The sequence below is a fragment of the Oreochromis aureus genome, linkage group 5, assembly GCF_013358895.1.
Source record: "Oreochromis aureus strain Israel breed Guangdong linkage group 5, ZZ_aureus, whole genome shotgun sequence".
Lineage (NCBI taxonomy): Eukaryota > Metazoa > Chordata > Actinopteri > Cichliformes > Cichlidae > Oreochromis > Oreochromis aureus.
Genome location: NC_052946.1, coordinates 25114900 through 25132020, shown reverse-complemented (window position 1 = coordinate 25132020; position 17121 = coordinate 25114900). Strand labels below are relative to the sequence as shown.

The 17121-nt window shown below is 37.3% G+C and overlaps 2 protein-coding genes across 2 annotated transcripts; both read left to right on the top strand.

Moving 5' to 3' along the window:
• The first annotated feature begins 12765 nt into the window (after positions 1-12765).
• On the top strand, positions 12766-14525 carry gpx1a (glutathione peroxidase 1a). Its single transcript, XM_039611806.1, has 2 exons — positions 12766-13098; positions 13842-14525. Exons 1-2 carry the CDS (start codon positions 12874-12876, stop codon positions 14190-14192), a joined length of 576 nt encoding a protein of 191 aa, XP_039467740.1. The 5' UTR covers positions 12766-12873; the 3' UTR covers positions 14193-14525.
• Positions 14526-15329: 804 nt separating this feature from the next.
• On the top strand, positions 15330-17015 carry brk1 (BRICK1 subunit of SCAR/WAVE actin nucleating complex). The gene is made up of 3 exons (XM_031757557.2): positions 15330-15579; positions 16040-16122; positions 16221-17015. Exons 1-3 carry the CDS (start codon positions 15462-15464, stop codon positions 16245-16247), a joined length of 228 nt encoding a protein of 75 aa, XP_031613417.1. The 5' UTR covers positions 15330-15461; the 3' UTR covers positions 16248-17015.
• Positions 17016-17121: the final 106 nt, after the last annotated feature.

Below are 17121 nucleotides of genomic sequence, written 5' to 3'. Positions count from 1 at the left end.
AAAAACCAGAAGGAAAAAATACTTGATAATATAATCATTGAGGTCTTAAGGTAAACAATTCCATCAAAAAGGCTTTTTTTTTTAAGGGATTTTAATTAATAAATTATTATTAGACTTTTTTCTGATCTTAAAGAGTCATCCCTTTGTTCACATGGCTTTCAATATAATTATGTACCGCCTGCTAGTATAAATGTTTTGACATTAATCTTTTATTTGCATTTTCGCTGTGTAAAATTGGTTCGTCAAAAAAACTTTTTGTCATCATCTTTCAAGGAAGACATATAGCTTCATCACTTTGAGACTTTGTGCCCAAGTACAGTGCTTAACACATTCACTGGACCATCATCCAATCTAAGGTTGATGCCACAGCTCCCATAAATAAACAGCAGTGGTAATTACCAAAATCAACCATCTGTAATGCGTTAATCCATCAGTATACACAAGCTCTTTAATCAAAATGACATTTTTAATGCTAAAATGTAATTATTGTTATCCAAGGATTTTAAAATTTACTGTTTTTAGTAGAAAAAAAATAGTAAAGCAACACATTATTAATTTTTTTATTAAGATGCCAAATTACACTTGTTTACTCACATTCCTGAAGACAAAAAAAAAAAATAGTTTTAGTGGTTTAAAATTATGCTTGATTAATTTCTAATTTCTCAGAGAAGTCCAGCATGCCAGCTCAAATTTGGCTACTAAATAGCAATTTGGTTTTTTGTTTTGAAACAATTTTTTGACAGATTTCTACAATCTGTGTTGTGTTTATGATAGGTGGGCTAATAAATTGTTTAGCACTATATATAGTATATGTAACTGTAATTTTTGGAAAGAAGAGATGGAAGGCTTCATAGAAGTTAACAGTTTGCTATCAAGTCATCCTAACAACCTGTGATAAGTATGAAAAACACCTAAATGAACCCATCATCCCTTTTACATTTTCAAGTATGACACTGTAATATGCACAGCATACAAATCCAACAACCTTTTCTGACCTTTCTGAATAAACATCACGTTAGCTAAAACTCTGCATTTTTAACAGACCCTGCGGACTAGCATCTGTGCACTCCTTTGCATCACTCTTGCCCATGCAGATGACATGAGTAAGAATTGCAAGAGGCAGTACCTTATGTTCCAAAACTGGGGCTACACTTTCTTCATGATCATCCTGCCATGTGTGCCAGTTGCTAAAAAAAGAGTCTTTTCTAAGGCACAAATGAAAACTTGCTTTATATTCAGTCCAAGACCTCTGTGCTGGCAAGAAACTTTGGTGCCCTAAAGCAAACAAATGTTCCATCATCTGCCTTTCACAAACCTTTAGATCTCTGTGAATGTCAGCAGTATTATTCTCCCACTCCAGTCCCCAATCCAGTCTGAACGCCTGGCCACCATGCTCGAACCAAATCTCAAGATGCCAAGGCGCTTGTGTTGTAGCCCACCACTTAAAAGCCAAGGCACAGACGAAAAACACTCAAGCCGATCGATGGTCTGACTAGCGCAAATATCAGGCCTGACCATGGGGCAGCGACTCAAAGTGTCTGACAGACAGAAATCATTCTACCATGACAAGCCAGGCATACTAAATGCTGATGAGCTTGTCTGAAAAGGTCTCACCACTTGGGATATTCAAAGTGTCAGCTATCTTCCGAATACTACAAAAAAGAGAGATGTAGAGAGAGACTTACGTTGTTCAGCTGCTTCTGTTAAATGTGAGCTATATTTTAAATTCTATTTCATTCTTCAACATCAGAACTAAGTGTCTTTTTTTTTTTTGTTTCATTTTTCAGAGCATTTGCCTTTCAAACCAATTTCAAATAAGCTTAAAAAGATTTAAGGTTCTAATGTTCAAGATGCTCTTCAAACACTTACTGCAAATACATTTTACCTGACTCTTCAACTGCTCTCAGAGTGACTCAAAAAGTTTCAAAAGGGGAATCAAATTCCAACAGAATACTTTTCAGTCTTCTGAAGTCAACAACACTTAAACTCAGCCAGGCAGGAAATGACTAGCAGTGATGTGTCAACCAGAGAACACAGAAAGTCAATGACATTCTCCAACTCCAAGTGACGAAGTCGGAGAATGCATAGACAGTGGTATGCACCACACTAACAGGTAGGCTGAATGAAGTTCTTACACTTTGTATACGCACTTGCTCCCTGTCATTCTTTGTTGTGATTGGTGCAAAGGTACGTCACAGTGTGACCACTCCCATAGCAGCACCTCTACATTGCGCCTTGTTCAACGCAGTGGCGAGATGGTCATAAGTAAAGCAAGCAATTCTAAATAATGGGTTTCAGGAAGCAGTGCTACAGTGTTGCATATGAAGGGCCCTTTAAACTTTTCTCAACTTTCAGGCAATCAATTCAAGCTACTTCCAGTGAGAGAGCTAGAGATACACCCTTGACTGATATATGACTGCCAAGGTAACCCAAGGGTATGATGGTTACCAAGGCAACAAAATCCTGGAATGTCCACTAGCGAGCAAACGGTGGTGATACAGTGACAGGTGAATTGCTTCCTGTGTGGATGCCCCTTTACAGTCCATATTCTATTGACATTTTAGCTCCTAGTTTCAAGTTCATCAGTTATTACCATACATGTTTCAGATGGTATAAACTATCAACTGTGTGATATTGCTCCTTCCTACATTTTAACAGTGTTATGTGAGTCTGTAGGAAACTAACATTCCTGTTACACTAACACTGGAGAAAACACAGCTATATTTAAACAACTTCATACTCTAAAGCAGTTAGAGAGACAGCCAAAATTATAGTGAAATTAAATTTGTTTTATATAGCTTAAAATTGTTATTACTTGTGTTTTTCTTAACTGCAGAAAAAGAAATTTAGACTTTACAGTTGACCTTCTAAAGACAGATTTTGCTCTCTCTTATACACACACACACACACACACACACACACACACACACACACACACACACACACACACACACACACACACACACAGATGCACAGTATATATACTTTATATTCTGCCTTATAAGTCTGCTTTCTACCACTAAAAGATCAATATGGACTTACATCAAGAATATTTTTCAGTCATCAATAATAGCCACAGGGGCTACACAGACACACAGACACACACACACACACACACACAACATTCGAGAGAACCAGTAGTGGATAACAGATAAATAAACATTTCTAAATATACATATATGCAATAAATCATGTTTGTTTTTGTTTTTTCATTTAAGCACAACAGCTGAATCTGTGCAGTTTAAGTACAACTGTCCTGTGATAAAGCCAGACTTTGTGAAGGTTGCTATATCTAAATGATTTTATTCAGCTGGGAGCCATATTTATTACTTTAACCACCCAAATTATATCTGTGTGGCTGTGGTTTTATTTGATTTTAGAAACTAAAACTTCAAGATGAGCAGTGAATTAAATGAGCAGCTCTCCAGCACAGTTCGTGCCATAACATAAAGACTATAATTTGATGTAAACCTATGATTTACATCAGAAGACTCCATTATTTTAGCTAAGTAAGTAAATTGACCATTTGAGTTTATCCTGCATTGTTTTATTTTAAGATAAAAATCCACGTATCCAAATTATAGCACCACAAAGACTATCAAAAAACAGCTAATATATGGAGGTATACTATTACAACTAGCTGCAGTCAGACTGTAAGCTGACCTCTCAGACAGGCTAAGTGCCACTGGAGCAGAGCCAGGCTTAAACAGCGTCCAAGCAGATGGTAGAGCCGGCCAGACACGACACACAAACACATTCCTCCAGTGGACACAGATTTATTGAGACAACCTGTGGTGTTGCCACCTGTTTTAGTACGCTTCACAATTAAAGCATATTCACAAAACTCTCTGCTCAACACAATGATTCACCTTCACAGAATCCCTTGAGCAGCTATCACTGGAGTCATTTATCATTAAGTGTGAAGAACCCCAAATTGTTTCTTTCTCTCTCTCTCTGTCTGTCTTCAACTTTGTCACCAAGTTCATCTTTCATATAAATTGTGGGATGCCAGGAAGGAAATTTTATGATGTTTTTGGTTTTTTTACACAATATATTTTACCTTAGATCTGCCTGAAAACTCAGAGCATGACTCAGAAGCGCATGTGTTGAACATGGGGTTAGATACCGATCGTTTACTTGCCTCTGCCTGACGTAAGCCCACCTCAGATTTAGCAGTGATTCATACTGTTATACACACTTATGCATTTCCTTTAGAGAGTTCATGAAATTAAAATAGGAATACTGGTACAGCCATTTTCTAAAAGAAACTCCACAAATATCACAAATACAGAAAATATTTAAGATTTGGACAAGACATTCACTCACCAGCTGCTTCATTAGTTACACCTTGCTAGTTGGATCCTTTTTTGATCCTATTTTCAAAACTGCCTTCATTCCTAACAGTGTAGATTCACCAAGATGGTGGATCTTCCATATTGACATGAAAGCATCACAAAATTGCTGCAGATTTGTCAGCTGCACATCCATGATGTGAATTTTCTCTTCCACAGCATCCCAAACGTGTTCTCTTGGATTAAGAACTGGTGACTGTGGAGACCATTTAAGTAAGAAAACCAGTTTCTTGAACAGAGCCCAGCCTTGTGACAGGGTGTGTTATTCGGCTGGAAGCAGCCATTAGAAGATGGATACACGGTGGTGATAAAGCTATGTTCATTGGTCAGCAGTAACACTCAAGTAGGCTGTGGCATTTAAACAATACTCAGCAGGTACTAAGGGCCTCAAAGACTGCCAAGAAAATATGCTTTTGTGTTGTTTACACCAAATTCTGACTCCACCATCCAAATGTTGCAGCAAAGACTTGTCTAACAAGGCAATGTTCTTCCAATCTTCTATTGATCAATTTTGCATTTTCCTGTTCTTTGCTGGCAGGAATAGCAGTCTCACCAGTCTCCTTTGACCTCTGGCACGAACGGGGCATTTTCAACCAGAGAAGCTGCTCACTAGATATATTGTTCTTTTTTGCAGCAATCTCTATGAACCCTAGACATGTTTGTGCAAGAAAATCCCAGTAGATAGCAGTGTTTTAATACCCAGACCAGCCCACAAACAATTATGGCAAGTCCAAAGTCATTTAAAGCATCATTAAAATCATAGCTGAGATGCTGTGATTCAAAGCAAATGTACGTGATTGGCTTGATGTTGATGATTCTTGGCATGTGCTTATATATATATGAACACATGCCATGTAATGTGTCTAAATAAAAGTGTTCTAGATTTCGTATTTTATAGTCAGGACATTTTCCTAAACAAGGCGTTTGCCTCATTATTACTTGTCTTTTCAAGTGAATTTAATTTTAAAGAGTATTTATTATTTTTTGACCTGTCACTAAAAATACCAAAATTCATTGGATGGTAAGTTTATAAGAGTCTACAAAGGGACAATACCTTGATGTAGTCATCATGAACTGGAATGACTTTTAATAGTATGAAGAAGCTACAGCCCCACGTGTTGGGGAACAAACCAGTAGCACATGTTATTTCAGGAAAGGCAAACACTTTATAGCCAGATCCCTTATAGTGCTTTGAACCTCCTCATCATGCTCATTTTCTCCTTTTTTCAATATACAACTGACAGCATATCAGCAATGAGGTCCAACCATCTAGAAACAAAGTACCAAATAAACTGAATAAATAAGGATGTGTAAATAAATAAATATAACATAGAAACAAGAACTCATAAATAAATGAGAGGGAGGAGGTCCTCACTCATTAGTCTTATCAGCAAACTCTTTCTCATTATGATGATCCCAACTCCCCAAATTATTCACAACCTCCAAAATGACAGCAGCAGCACTGACAAAGAGATAAATGCTGTCAAAACAACTGTTATTTGGCTATTTTGGAGTAATCCATAATGTTAATTAGTGTAGTGCTTTTGTGCAAAATCTCACGGCACGAAAGAACATTGCACTACTGTGCATCATCTTGTTTCATGCCACTCAAATTTGCAGAAAACTGAAATCCAAACTCTAAATTGCCCCCTACCACCAACATTTCCAATGTAACAACCTCTAAATACTGAGGACTCACAAAAACAAGGATGTGTAAAGCAAGGCAATGGTAATAGTACTGCATAATATACTTAAACAAAAAATCTGGAGATGTTAGCCAGGTGCCAAAGTTAAACAGAAAATATGCACATTAATCTGAGCTCTAATTGGAGCATTTGGCAGCACAGCAATTATCGCTCTTTCTTCCATCTTGAGCACCCCGGTGCCCATTAAAAAAGAGGAAGAGGGAGACACTCTTTACAAATGAATACTCCTGGGAGAACCAAGACTTTCTTCCTGCTGTGCTGAGCTGTGCACCACTGATGGCTGATGTAATAAATAAGCTGGAATCGTCCAATTTGTTCATAAACCTATCAATGTTTTACTTCAAGCACTGTCAGCGTGTATTAGAAGGCTTTTTTCTCCTCTGCTTCTAATTACAGGACAGCAATAGGTATAAGTTTTGCGTTCAGGGTATTCACAGTGCATTGCAGAGGCTAATTAATAAAAACTTTATTTAAACTTTAAAATAAATACACAAACATTTAATAGAGAGCAAAGTGCATACATTTCTGATGTTTTTTTGGTAAAAGCCAGTGAAACAAGGTTGGACCAGTTTTTAACAAGATAATAAAGGAATTATATAACTATGACCATGGTATTGAGTCATCTTTTGGGTCTTATGAAACTCCAGATTCATTTTTATTTGTAGTAAGTAGAAATTTTGTCATCACACTCACATGTATTAAATGTATATTTTGAACAATATTTTGTTTATTCTATTATAAAAGCCAAAAAAAAAACATAGACACAAAAGAATAACAATAAGATAACAATAAGGTGCTCATGTCAACTGCAACAAACAACTTTAAAATAGTTACATGCAAGATCTTACTTAAAAAGAGGTTTATGTTGTGATTTATAAAGAGTTCATCTGAAGTTTATGTACTTTGTACTATTGTACTTGTCCCTCATTTCTCACATACTTGGTCTGTCTGTTGTATATTGTTGTTCAGCGTCACTCCTTGTTTTGTTATTGTGGCATTCTGTGTAATATATTGACTAACTTTATTTGTCAAAATAAAAAATGCCCCTTTGCATTAGAACCTGATTTATTAGCAGGCCTACATTATCAACTGGTATTAGCTGTTTGTAAATCTATCAGTATCTGTACCGTATATGTACAGGGCAATCTGCAACTTCCATTTTGGCAATACATGCGTTTGAAACAGCACAAACACAAGAGCCAGTTGAGCCAAGCAGCAAAGAAGTAAATAGACAACTACACATCAGATATCTCTTTATTCTTTGTGTATCTGATTTTTTTTAATATCAGAATTTTAAATAGACAAATATCAGTATCAGCGTTTGCCTTGAAGTCCTGCATTGGTTGAGCTCTACATTGAATTTTGTTACACACAGTTAAAGTGTGGTCTTGCTCAACAACCTCTTTCTTTACTGTCAAAATGTTGTCATTTAGAGATTATTGAGGTAAAATACTTTGTAAAAGGCCTACAGAAGTAGAATATATTGATTTAACTACTATTAAAAAAGGCCAACATTTTTATTAGCATAATAAAAAACAAGTAGTTGATAGTAAATATATATACCTGAATATAAATTATTGCCATTAAGGAATCTAATGGAAGACCTGGCATGATATGGTCTATGAGATTTTTTCCCAAAATGATAGCACTTATGAACTTATTATCCAAAATTATACACTGAATAAAGCACCTAAAATTGTACTATTTGATGTGCTTTATTGAATGGTGATTATTCAGTGATTGCTATGTTTTGTTATATAAATGTTCTCTTCTGGACACATGACCAAAACAGAAATATTTTTTGTTCCGCTTATGCCTTAGTGTTTGGGAAATACACACTAAGTTTTTCTGATTTGAGGCAACTTGTCAAGCCTGCTACATGCATTATATTCTCTTGCCATTTTGTTTTATTGATGCATGAACAGAAGAGCTCTGTACAAAGAATTCTGGTGAAATAAATATCAAGCTTTTAAGATTTTGGCTTTCATCTTTTTTAATGGCGTTGATGCCAACATGTACTATTAGCAAACATCAAATTATCATTAATATCCCATCATTAGTTTATGATTGATAAACCTCACCAAGCACTGGATACTCAGTGAAGATTATAAGAGTCAAATTCTCTATCAAATGTCCACAAATCATGTATTCATCAGTTCAAAAAATAATAGTGGCTGCTTTCACTGAAGCTGTCCAAATTAAATGACAACATGGCAAATGCTTAAAATGTCAGATGGATTGAAAATGACCAGTTAATTGTTTGATTGATATAATTGTTAACAGCAAAAGCACAACTGGGGGACTCTACGCAGAAGGCTATTTTTGACGCTTTCGCTGCTTTGAGATTTCACAGTGGGGAGCCTTAGCCAAGTGGATTTATTAACCATCACAGGACTCCAACTAGGGAGTCCAGAACAAAGAACCACTGCCAAAAGCACAAGCCTCTGTACACAGTCTTTGTTTTGGCCCTCTGCACTCATCAATACACAAGTGTGCTGTCTTTTGATGTTTCTTCAATATACTGACAGTTCATCTGAAGCACAAACTTCCGAAATCCAGCTCAAGCAATCACAACTTGTTGTGTCTCTGCTTCACATCAGCTTCACTGGTTTTGGCGAGGGAACATGGAAAGTAGTGTAAAAAGGGTGGTTTCTCCGCCAGCATACAAAATGTTAACGATCCACACGCAAATTCAGGAAGGCTTACATTTTAAATGTTGTACTATGACTTTTCGAAGGGGCAAACGTGGAGCGATTTCATCATTTATCACAAAGACCAATTTTTGAACTGATACACATTTCCTGGCCAGTTGCCTCTCAAGCTCCCTTTCCCACTGCTTTCATCATATTGTAACACTAATATGGTCCCTAGAGATGGGCAGACACATGTGCCATTTCACTGCAAGCTCACTTATCATCCATCACTTTTTTTTACCCAATCTACATCTCCAGAACCAATTTGTCATTTGGAATATCAAATTGGACAGGAAAACTATACAATCTACCCTCAGTTCTCTCTCACACACATTTTTTGGATGCAAAGGTGGGAGGGCGGTGAAGTGGGCACACTGGGTCAGAGAAACGCCCCTGGCCTTGAAACTGTGAAGAGGTTAGTGCAGAAGGAGGATTTAGCAAGTGGGGCCCAGAATATGTGTTAGCCATTTGGAGGAACAGACAGAGCTGCTCCAGCCCTGTATCCATGGCAACCATTTCAGGACCAACTCAAGTTCTCGTTGAGGTCTTTTGTTTCTCCAGAGGCTGTGATTAAAGGAGGTAAAAGTGAGAAAAACGAGAGAACAGAGGATGAGACTAGCCATGCTGACACTTATCCTCTGTCAGCTGCACTTTTGAAAATCCTTCCCACAGCAAATATCAGTGGACAGTGTCTTACTATTCAGACACAAAGTACCAGTCCTCCTATCTGAGAGCACTCTCTGGAGCTCCTGATGCAGGGACTGAATGACATCCTGAGGCCTGGACGCTAATGAGCTGAGATCATTACGCCAATTATTTTAGCTTAGATCAGGACTTGGCTGTGACTGTGCAGAGGAAGTAGGACCCACTGCTAGCCTAATTGATGGCTTGGGAAAAAGAGGATGAGCAAAACAAAAGGGTTTTGAACCGGAGATGGGAAAAGTTCATTGCTAAACTCTAGTTAAATTCCATCAGGTTGGTGTGCATGAAGCTATGCTAGGACTTAAAGTCAATAAGGTTCAGTTAGTTCCATAAACAATCAACATAACTAAATTTCAGACACAGAGAATTACACAAATGTTGCAGGTTGCTCTAAATTGGCTGTAGGTGTGAATGTGAGCATGAGTAGTTTTCATTCTTTTTATATGATGAACTGTTGACCCGCATTTCAAATATTAGTTCTCTCAGCCCTTTGTTTTGCACTAATGTTACCAGAACCTCCCAACCCCCAGCATTGTAGCAATGCAATAACTTCTGACTAACCATTTCAAGGTGCTATGCCTTGTTACACTGTTTTGGTAGAGCCCAATACAAACACAGCTCAAGCTGGACTTGCTTGAAATGTGGGAACAAGATTTCGGAGACCCAAGAGAGGGTGCAGTATTAAGTATCATGAAAACAGATCCAGCAGAAATTATTTCCTGCTGTTTATAGGAGATTTGAGGAAAGATGAGTTCACAAAGGGATCAACTGGGAACATACACAGACATCTCACTAAGAGCCAAATGACTGATTGTGCTGTTAGAAGCACTTGAGTGACAATAAAGCAGATAGCTACAGCTTCAGTAACAGTGCTATAAGCTTAGCAGTCTGACCTTTGATTGAAGTTGGTTGTGCTGGCTCACAGAACATCTGATGTGGTGTGCACATTTAAAAAGGGGCTCCAGAAGGACATTAATCTGACATCAGTGATGACTTGGTAGGTTTAATGGATAGAGGGTTAGGTGGATGAATTGATGCATATTATTTTCTTTAGATCAAAATAAGAATAAATAATTACAATTACAGATAGAGCCAAATCACATTACTATCAAGCTAATGAAAGAATAAATTAGAATAATATCAATTTCCGCCATCCTAGTATTTCCATTTTTCTTACAGGCAACAACAGAAGGCTAAGATTCTTTGTTCTCGTCTCAGTGGTAAGTAAGTAAAAGGCCTACCAGGCCAAAGAGGTGGTGGTATTTAGACTCCTGGGTGTGTCCAACAGATTGACAGGTTACATGATACAATGTATACCAGTGAAAGTGAAGCTGGAAAGTTGATTTTAACACTGTATCTTCTTTTTAGGCTAAATAGGCCTTCTAAAGCACCTCATTTTATTGAAGACTCCCCGAAGTGTCAACTCCCTTCAGATAGACTAGAGCAACGATTTTGTCAGGGTAAGCCAATGATGTTAGAGGATAATTTCATCACAACCACCCTGGAAAGGTGTTTTATTAACTGGTGGATGATTACAACAGGAGTGTATCCTACTAATTAAACTGCATTAGTTTCACTCCCTAGTGTTTTATTATAGTGTGCAATTCACACTGTAACAATACAAAATCAAACACAACACAAAATTAGAACCAGTTATTTATATGTGTATATACTGTTTTGATGATATACTAGGAAAAAGTTTTTTTCGAACATTACTTTTAGCTAATTAATTCAGTTTAGTGTTTTCATTTGTACTTTATTCATTGAACTTTTCCCTTGATGAATAGTAGAAATACTACATACCCTACATTTAGTTCTGTTTTCAGACTGTATCAAATCAGCTATCCAGTAATGCACTTGGATTACATTCCATGACATCTGAATCCACAAAGCACACCACACCCTGACCAGATGTGCCATGACAATGCTCAAGGGAAAACACAAAAATCAGTCAGTCCCAAGAGTCTTCCAAAGCGTTGGGCGGCTAAAAAACACAGAATATCACTACAGGAGAAGTCCCTAACTTGACTGTGTTATTGAAGTACACAATGCAGCTGGATTAATATGATAAATCTCATCATAAGTTGTCTACTTATACCTGGTGAAAAGTAGGGTATTCGTCGTCTAGTGCCATTTTAAGAGAATGGTAACATCGCCATCTAGCGGTCAACTGCACCGCCTTGTTTAGATGTTTTTTAAACATATACCTGCTTTTTAGGTTAATATATTTTAAATTATTAACAAAAAAAAATAATAATAATTTAGACATTACAGAAGATAGTCTTTATATTATTGCTAACAGATATGGTATAGTAAAAAATAGTGTTTAGCAGATGTTTGACCTTTTATTTATTTAATTATTATTTACCTTAGTACTGTCAACATAAAACACTCCAAAAGTGGAAGCTGTGATCCAGTCCTTTTCGAATCCCAAAAAAGCTCCCGAAAGTGTCGACGAGGTCCTCGTATGAACCTGTAGGCGGGTGTAATCTTTCTTTCTTGTTGGCTGATGGCCAATTATCACAGTAACTTCTGAGCAGATTCCCGAATACAAGATGTAACGGATAGCAGGATATCAGGATACTGACCACACACACATTCATATAGTCTGACATGATTGTTTACCCACAGGGGGGAGCCGTTAGTAAACACAGTTATGGCTCTTATTTTTTAAAAAGCCACCATGTTTAACAGCATGGTTTGTGTGTTTTCCACTTCTCGAGTCATTAGTTCTCAAGTCATTTCACTAAGCAATAAATAAATTCACTTCCTGTGACTTCCTGGAAAGTACCATTCATGCACACAAAAAGGGGGGATTGTTGTAAACAAACTGTAAATCTCTTAAGACATACCGATGTGAAATACGTTTTGCTAATTGAGTTTCTGCAGTTTCGGTTGTGTAGGTTTGTGTACGTGTCCAATATCAAAATTGGCAGTGGTCATTTGATAAATATTTGCTAACTAAAAACTTAACATTATGTCATTTTTTGACTTATTTTGATTGGAGATTTAGACGTCAGTGACTTCCTCAAGTGGTTAGAAACAATGATAATTACCATACTGAGTTACCACATTTGTTAAATTCTTGTGCTACTTTATCTTTATAGATTGGTATCTATAAAGAAATAAATAAAAAAGAGAGAGAGAGAGATTCCGATAGCACGTGAAAATTAAATGCTTTAAGTCCTTCTACAAAACGATAATAAAACAATACTACTACTACTAATAATAATAATAATAATAATAATAATAATAATAATTTGCATTTGCACTGAGGGGTGTTGTTAGATTAGGCTACATGTCCCGCCCTAAGAATAAAAGCGAGGGCTGGACTTGGAGCAAATTTGAAACGTGATAAGGAAAAGCCTTTTAATCCGAGTTCACGGTTTCAGAAGTCTAAATCATCTGGATTTTTTAACAATGGCTGGCCATTTGAAAAGGTTTTACGACCTGACAGCTAAGCTGTTGTCTGGAGAAACTCTCCGTTTCTCTGCACTAAAGGACAAAGTTGTACTTATTGAAAATGTGGCGTCTCTCTGAGGAACGACAACCAGGGACTACACTCAAATGAACGACCTTCATTCTCGCTACTCCACCGAAGGTCTCGTTATTTTGGGTGTGCCCTGCAATCAGTTTGGACATCAGGTACAAAGCGTGTTTGTTTTTTACTTGAGAGAGAGAGTAATGTTTCTGAGGTGACCAAAACTCCGGACTAGCCAAATCCAGGCCTAGCTTCCTTATTCTTGACATGTGAGAAATATGGCCTATGAGCCGTATTTTAGTAACACAACAAGTTTAAAGACATGCATGTGTGTTATCAGTCTGAAATGAAACAGTTTTAACTTTAGGAATCTTTTAGTTAAAATAGAGTGGGCCGTAAGTGTTCAAATACATGTAAAGTGTCTTATTTTAAAAAGTAATATATTACATGAAGTGTCTTATTAAAAGTATTCTGACTGTTACTAAAATATTAGCAAATTATCAGTGTCAAAGCAACATTTTAGCCTGCATATTTATAATATTTATAAACTCCTGGTATGACAATGCTGTTAACAGTATTGATTTTTATATATAATACAGCGCATTAATTTCTAATATCCTAAATTTTCAAAGATGTTCTATGTCCAAATACCATATCTGTCGGATACATTTATCAGGTTCATAAGCACGATTATTTACTGCTAAAATGTCATGATCCAGAAAAATACAATACAAAGTGTAACTTAGGGAATAAATCTCAAATACAAATACACCTGCCTCTATACTGCACCTAAGTACTCTAGAGGAAATGTAGGTTACACTACAATTCCTCTTATTTAGCTTGTTTAATTAAAACCCCACATAAATGTCTACATCTATCTAACAGTGCTTGTGTTTTGGTGCAACAGGAGAACTGCAAGAACGATGAAATCCTAAGATCTCTGAAGTATGTCCGTCCAGGGAATGGCTTTGAACCAAAGTTCCAGCTCCTCGAGAAGGTGGATGTGAATGGAAAGGATGCCCACCCCTTGTTTGTCTATCTGAAGGAAAAACTTCCATTCCCCTGCGATGATGCCCTGGGTCTCATGAATGATCCAAAGTACATCATTTGGAGTCCAGTGTGTAGGAATGACGTGTCCTGGAACTTTGAGAAGTTCCTGGTTGGTCCTGACGGAGAACCTTACAAGCGCTACAGCAGAAATTTCCTGACAAGTGACATCGAGGCAGATATTAAACAGCTTCTTAAGAGAATCAAATAAAATGTGCTGGGAAATGTTATGGGTGATTTAAAACATAACAGTTCAGAAAGATCAATCAGCACATACACATATTAGGATAATTTGCCATGCTTTCAGATCTCAAATTCCAAAAATGTTATAGCAGGCCTGGGTTTGTTTGTGATATTTTAAATGGATTGTTCTACTGGATTGTTCAGCCTTTTAATTCAATGACGACACTCCTTTAAATGTTTTTGTGAGGAGGGGTTTCTGATAAAAATGTAAAAGTTTGACGACCATTGTGAATGTCTTTAATAAGATCGCAAATATTTTCACTTGCTTGACTTAAAAGGAGAAATAAATGTTATTATAATACTTGTGTTGTGCTCATTTCTTACTTGCAATGGTAATGGACAGGTAGCCCGTTTACATCAGGCAGGAGTCTTTGTGGACTGCGATGTTCATATGAGTGAGAGTAGAGAGCAGGTAGAGGTATGCGCTGGAGAGAAGAGGAATAAAAGTAGAAGCAAGACAGAATGGTAGTGAAGGTGGATGAGTTAATACCTGGGTTCAACCATCCAAAACTATGGACAGTGCACAAGAGAGGTGAAGGAGAGATTGCAAGCAGGGTGGAGTGAGTAGAAATGAATGTCAGGGATGAATTGTGACCAAAAAATAGCAACAAAAGTGAAAGGAAAGTTCTCACTACAAGACAGTATTGAGACCTAGTATAGTTTGGACACGGTGGAACTCCAAAAACAAAAGGAGGCTGAGCTGAAGGTGGCAGACTTGATGGTGCTAAGATTTTGAGTGATGAGCTGGATTAGAAATAAGTACCATCATAGGAACAGCTCAGGTTCAGCAGTTTAGAGGAAAGGTTAGAGAAGCAACTCTGAGGTGCTATTGACATGTTCAGAGGACACATAGTGGATATATCAAACAAATGATGTTGAATATGAAACTGCCAGGCAGGAGGAAAAGATGAAATCCTCAGAGGTGCTTCACGGATGAGCCAAGGAGGACATGCAAAGGGTTGGTGTGACAGAGAAGGATGTTAGGGATAGAGTGAGATGGAAGCAGGTGACCCGCTGTGGCGACCCCTAAAGGTAGCAACCGAAAGAAAAATTGTGTTGTGCTCATTTCTATAAAATACACACAAACATCCTTCAGAAATGTATGTAGGAAACTTAGGAAATTTCGGTAAATAGAATCTTCATTGGGGGAAAAAGTGTTGTATAATATTTTCACATCGACGCAACACTTTCCGGTACTTCCTGGGTGAAACCAGAGGGATACTGCAAGTCGTCCAACATGGCTGGCCAGGAAGATCCAGTGCAAAGAGAGATTCACCAAGACTGGGCGAATCGAGAATACATAGAAGTAATTACGAGCAGCATCAAGAAGATCGCCGACTTTCTTAACTCGTTTGGTAAGCTTTTAACAAACTCACTGGGCAGATTTGTGTAGATCACTAGCTGAACTTAGCTAGTTCAGCCAGCTGTTAGCATTGATGTTGATGTTTTCAATGGCCACTCCCAGCTAGCAGTTAGCGCGGCTGTTAGCTGTCAGCTTGTTTTTGTTTTGGAGGAGGATTGTGACATTTTGAAGAGGAATCGGCTTACATTTTCCTCCAACTACCTGTCCTTTAAGAGTCAGTCGTTTTAATGAATTCATTAATATACCAGATTCAACAGACGATAGGAAAGCATTAGCAGGCTGCCGTAACCGCTAATGCTAGTGTTGTCGGCCAATATGTATGCGGATGTGCCCTTTAAACCTTTTTAACCCAAAGTGACGGTGTGCATCTTTGTTAAGCAGCTGTTGAAAAACTGATGAAAATGTCATGTAACCTCTAAACGTTCTAGTTTTTTTTTTAAATTCTCCATCAGACATGTCGTGTCGATCTCGTTTGGCCACACTCAATGAGAAGCTGACAGCGCTGGAGAGGAGGATTGAATACATTGAGGCAAGGGTAAGTTAACTGAATGTAAAGTGACTTTATTTCTTTATTTGACTTTGTCTTTTTCTCAAGTAACCATACCCATTACATAAACATGTCTCTTATTGTAGGTGACAAAAGGAGAAACCCTGACCTAGAAGTGGCCATTGAAACTCATAACATCCCCAACCTACCTGCCATCCCTCGCCCTGAATTTTTGGATTAAGTGTGATGGACTCCACCCTCCTATTTTGGGACGATGTGGACCTTTTTTTTTTAAATATATTATATGGCTGGATTTTGTGTTATTTTATCTCATGACGCATTTGTACAGAAGATGTGTGTCTGACTCGGCTACCATTGATTTAAGCATCATTATATTCTATTACAAAACAAAACTAAGCTCCGTTAGTATTGGTTTAAAATAAGTCTGGAGCACAATTATGATTTATAAATTTTGTATCACTGCAGTTTGACCATCTGTGTTGTGTACAGTGTCACTTCCAAATGAAAGCTGTATCAAAAGAGGAACATTTGCCTGTGCCAAGATGAACAATTATTGTGTACTTACATTTAATAAGGGCCTCCTTGTACAGCAAAGTGTTTGGTGATGTTTCTGAATTTAACTACTGTAATAAATGAACTTAAATAACATTGTAGCTGAACTTAACTTTTTTTCACCAGTTATGTTGCTATGTTGAAGATGGGTCTAGTTATGACTATTTTGAGTAATCAGACAGACACACTCACAATGTTTATACAAACTTGTAGTGTATATAGACTAGAGCTTGACATGAAACAACATATTAAATGGGTCAGATTGCTCTTGTATACAGGTTTTGGTACAGTTAGAAGAATTCATTGCAATGGCATTAATGTGTAACAAATGTTTTATGAATAATAAATCATACTTGCATAAAGAGTAATGTGCATTCTGGTTGAATTGAATTATTAATAGCGTATGGTAAAAATAAAAAGCGGGGTTATAGCATGACAGCAATTTAATTATGTGTCCAGTAGAACATTAACAGT

Bases quoted from the DNA above. Each gene is read 5' to 3' on its own strand.
- brk1 (XM_031757557.2), top strand. From the start codon at position 15,462: ATGGCTGGCCAGGAAGATCCAGTGCAAAGAGAGATTCACCAAGACTGG. The intron at 15,580-16,039 runs GTAAGCTTTTAA...ATTCTCCATCAG, and splicing joins CGACTTTCTTAACTCGTTTG to ACATGTCGTGTCGATCTCGT. The intron at 16,123-16,220 runs GTAAGTTAACTG...CTCTTATTGTAG, and splicing joins TTGAATACATTGAGGCAAGG to GTGACAAAAGGAGAAACCCT.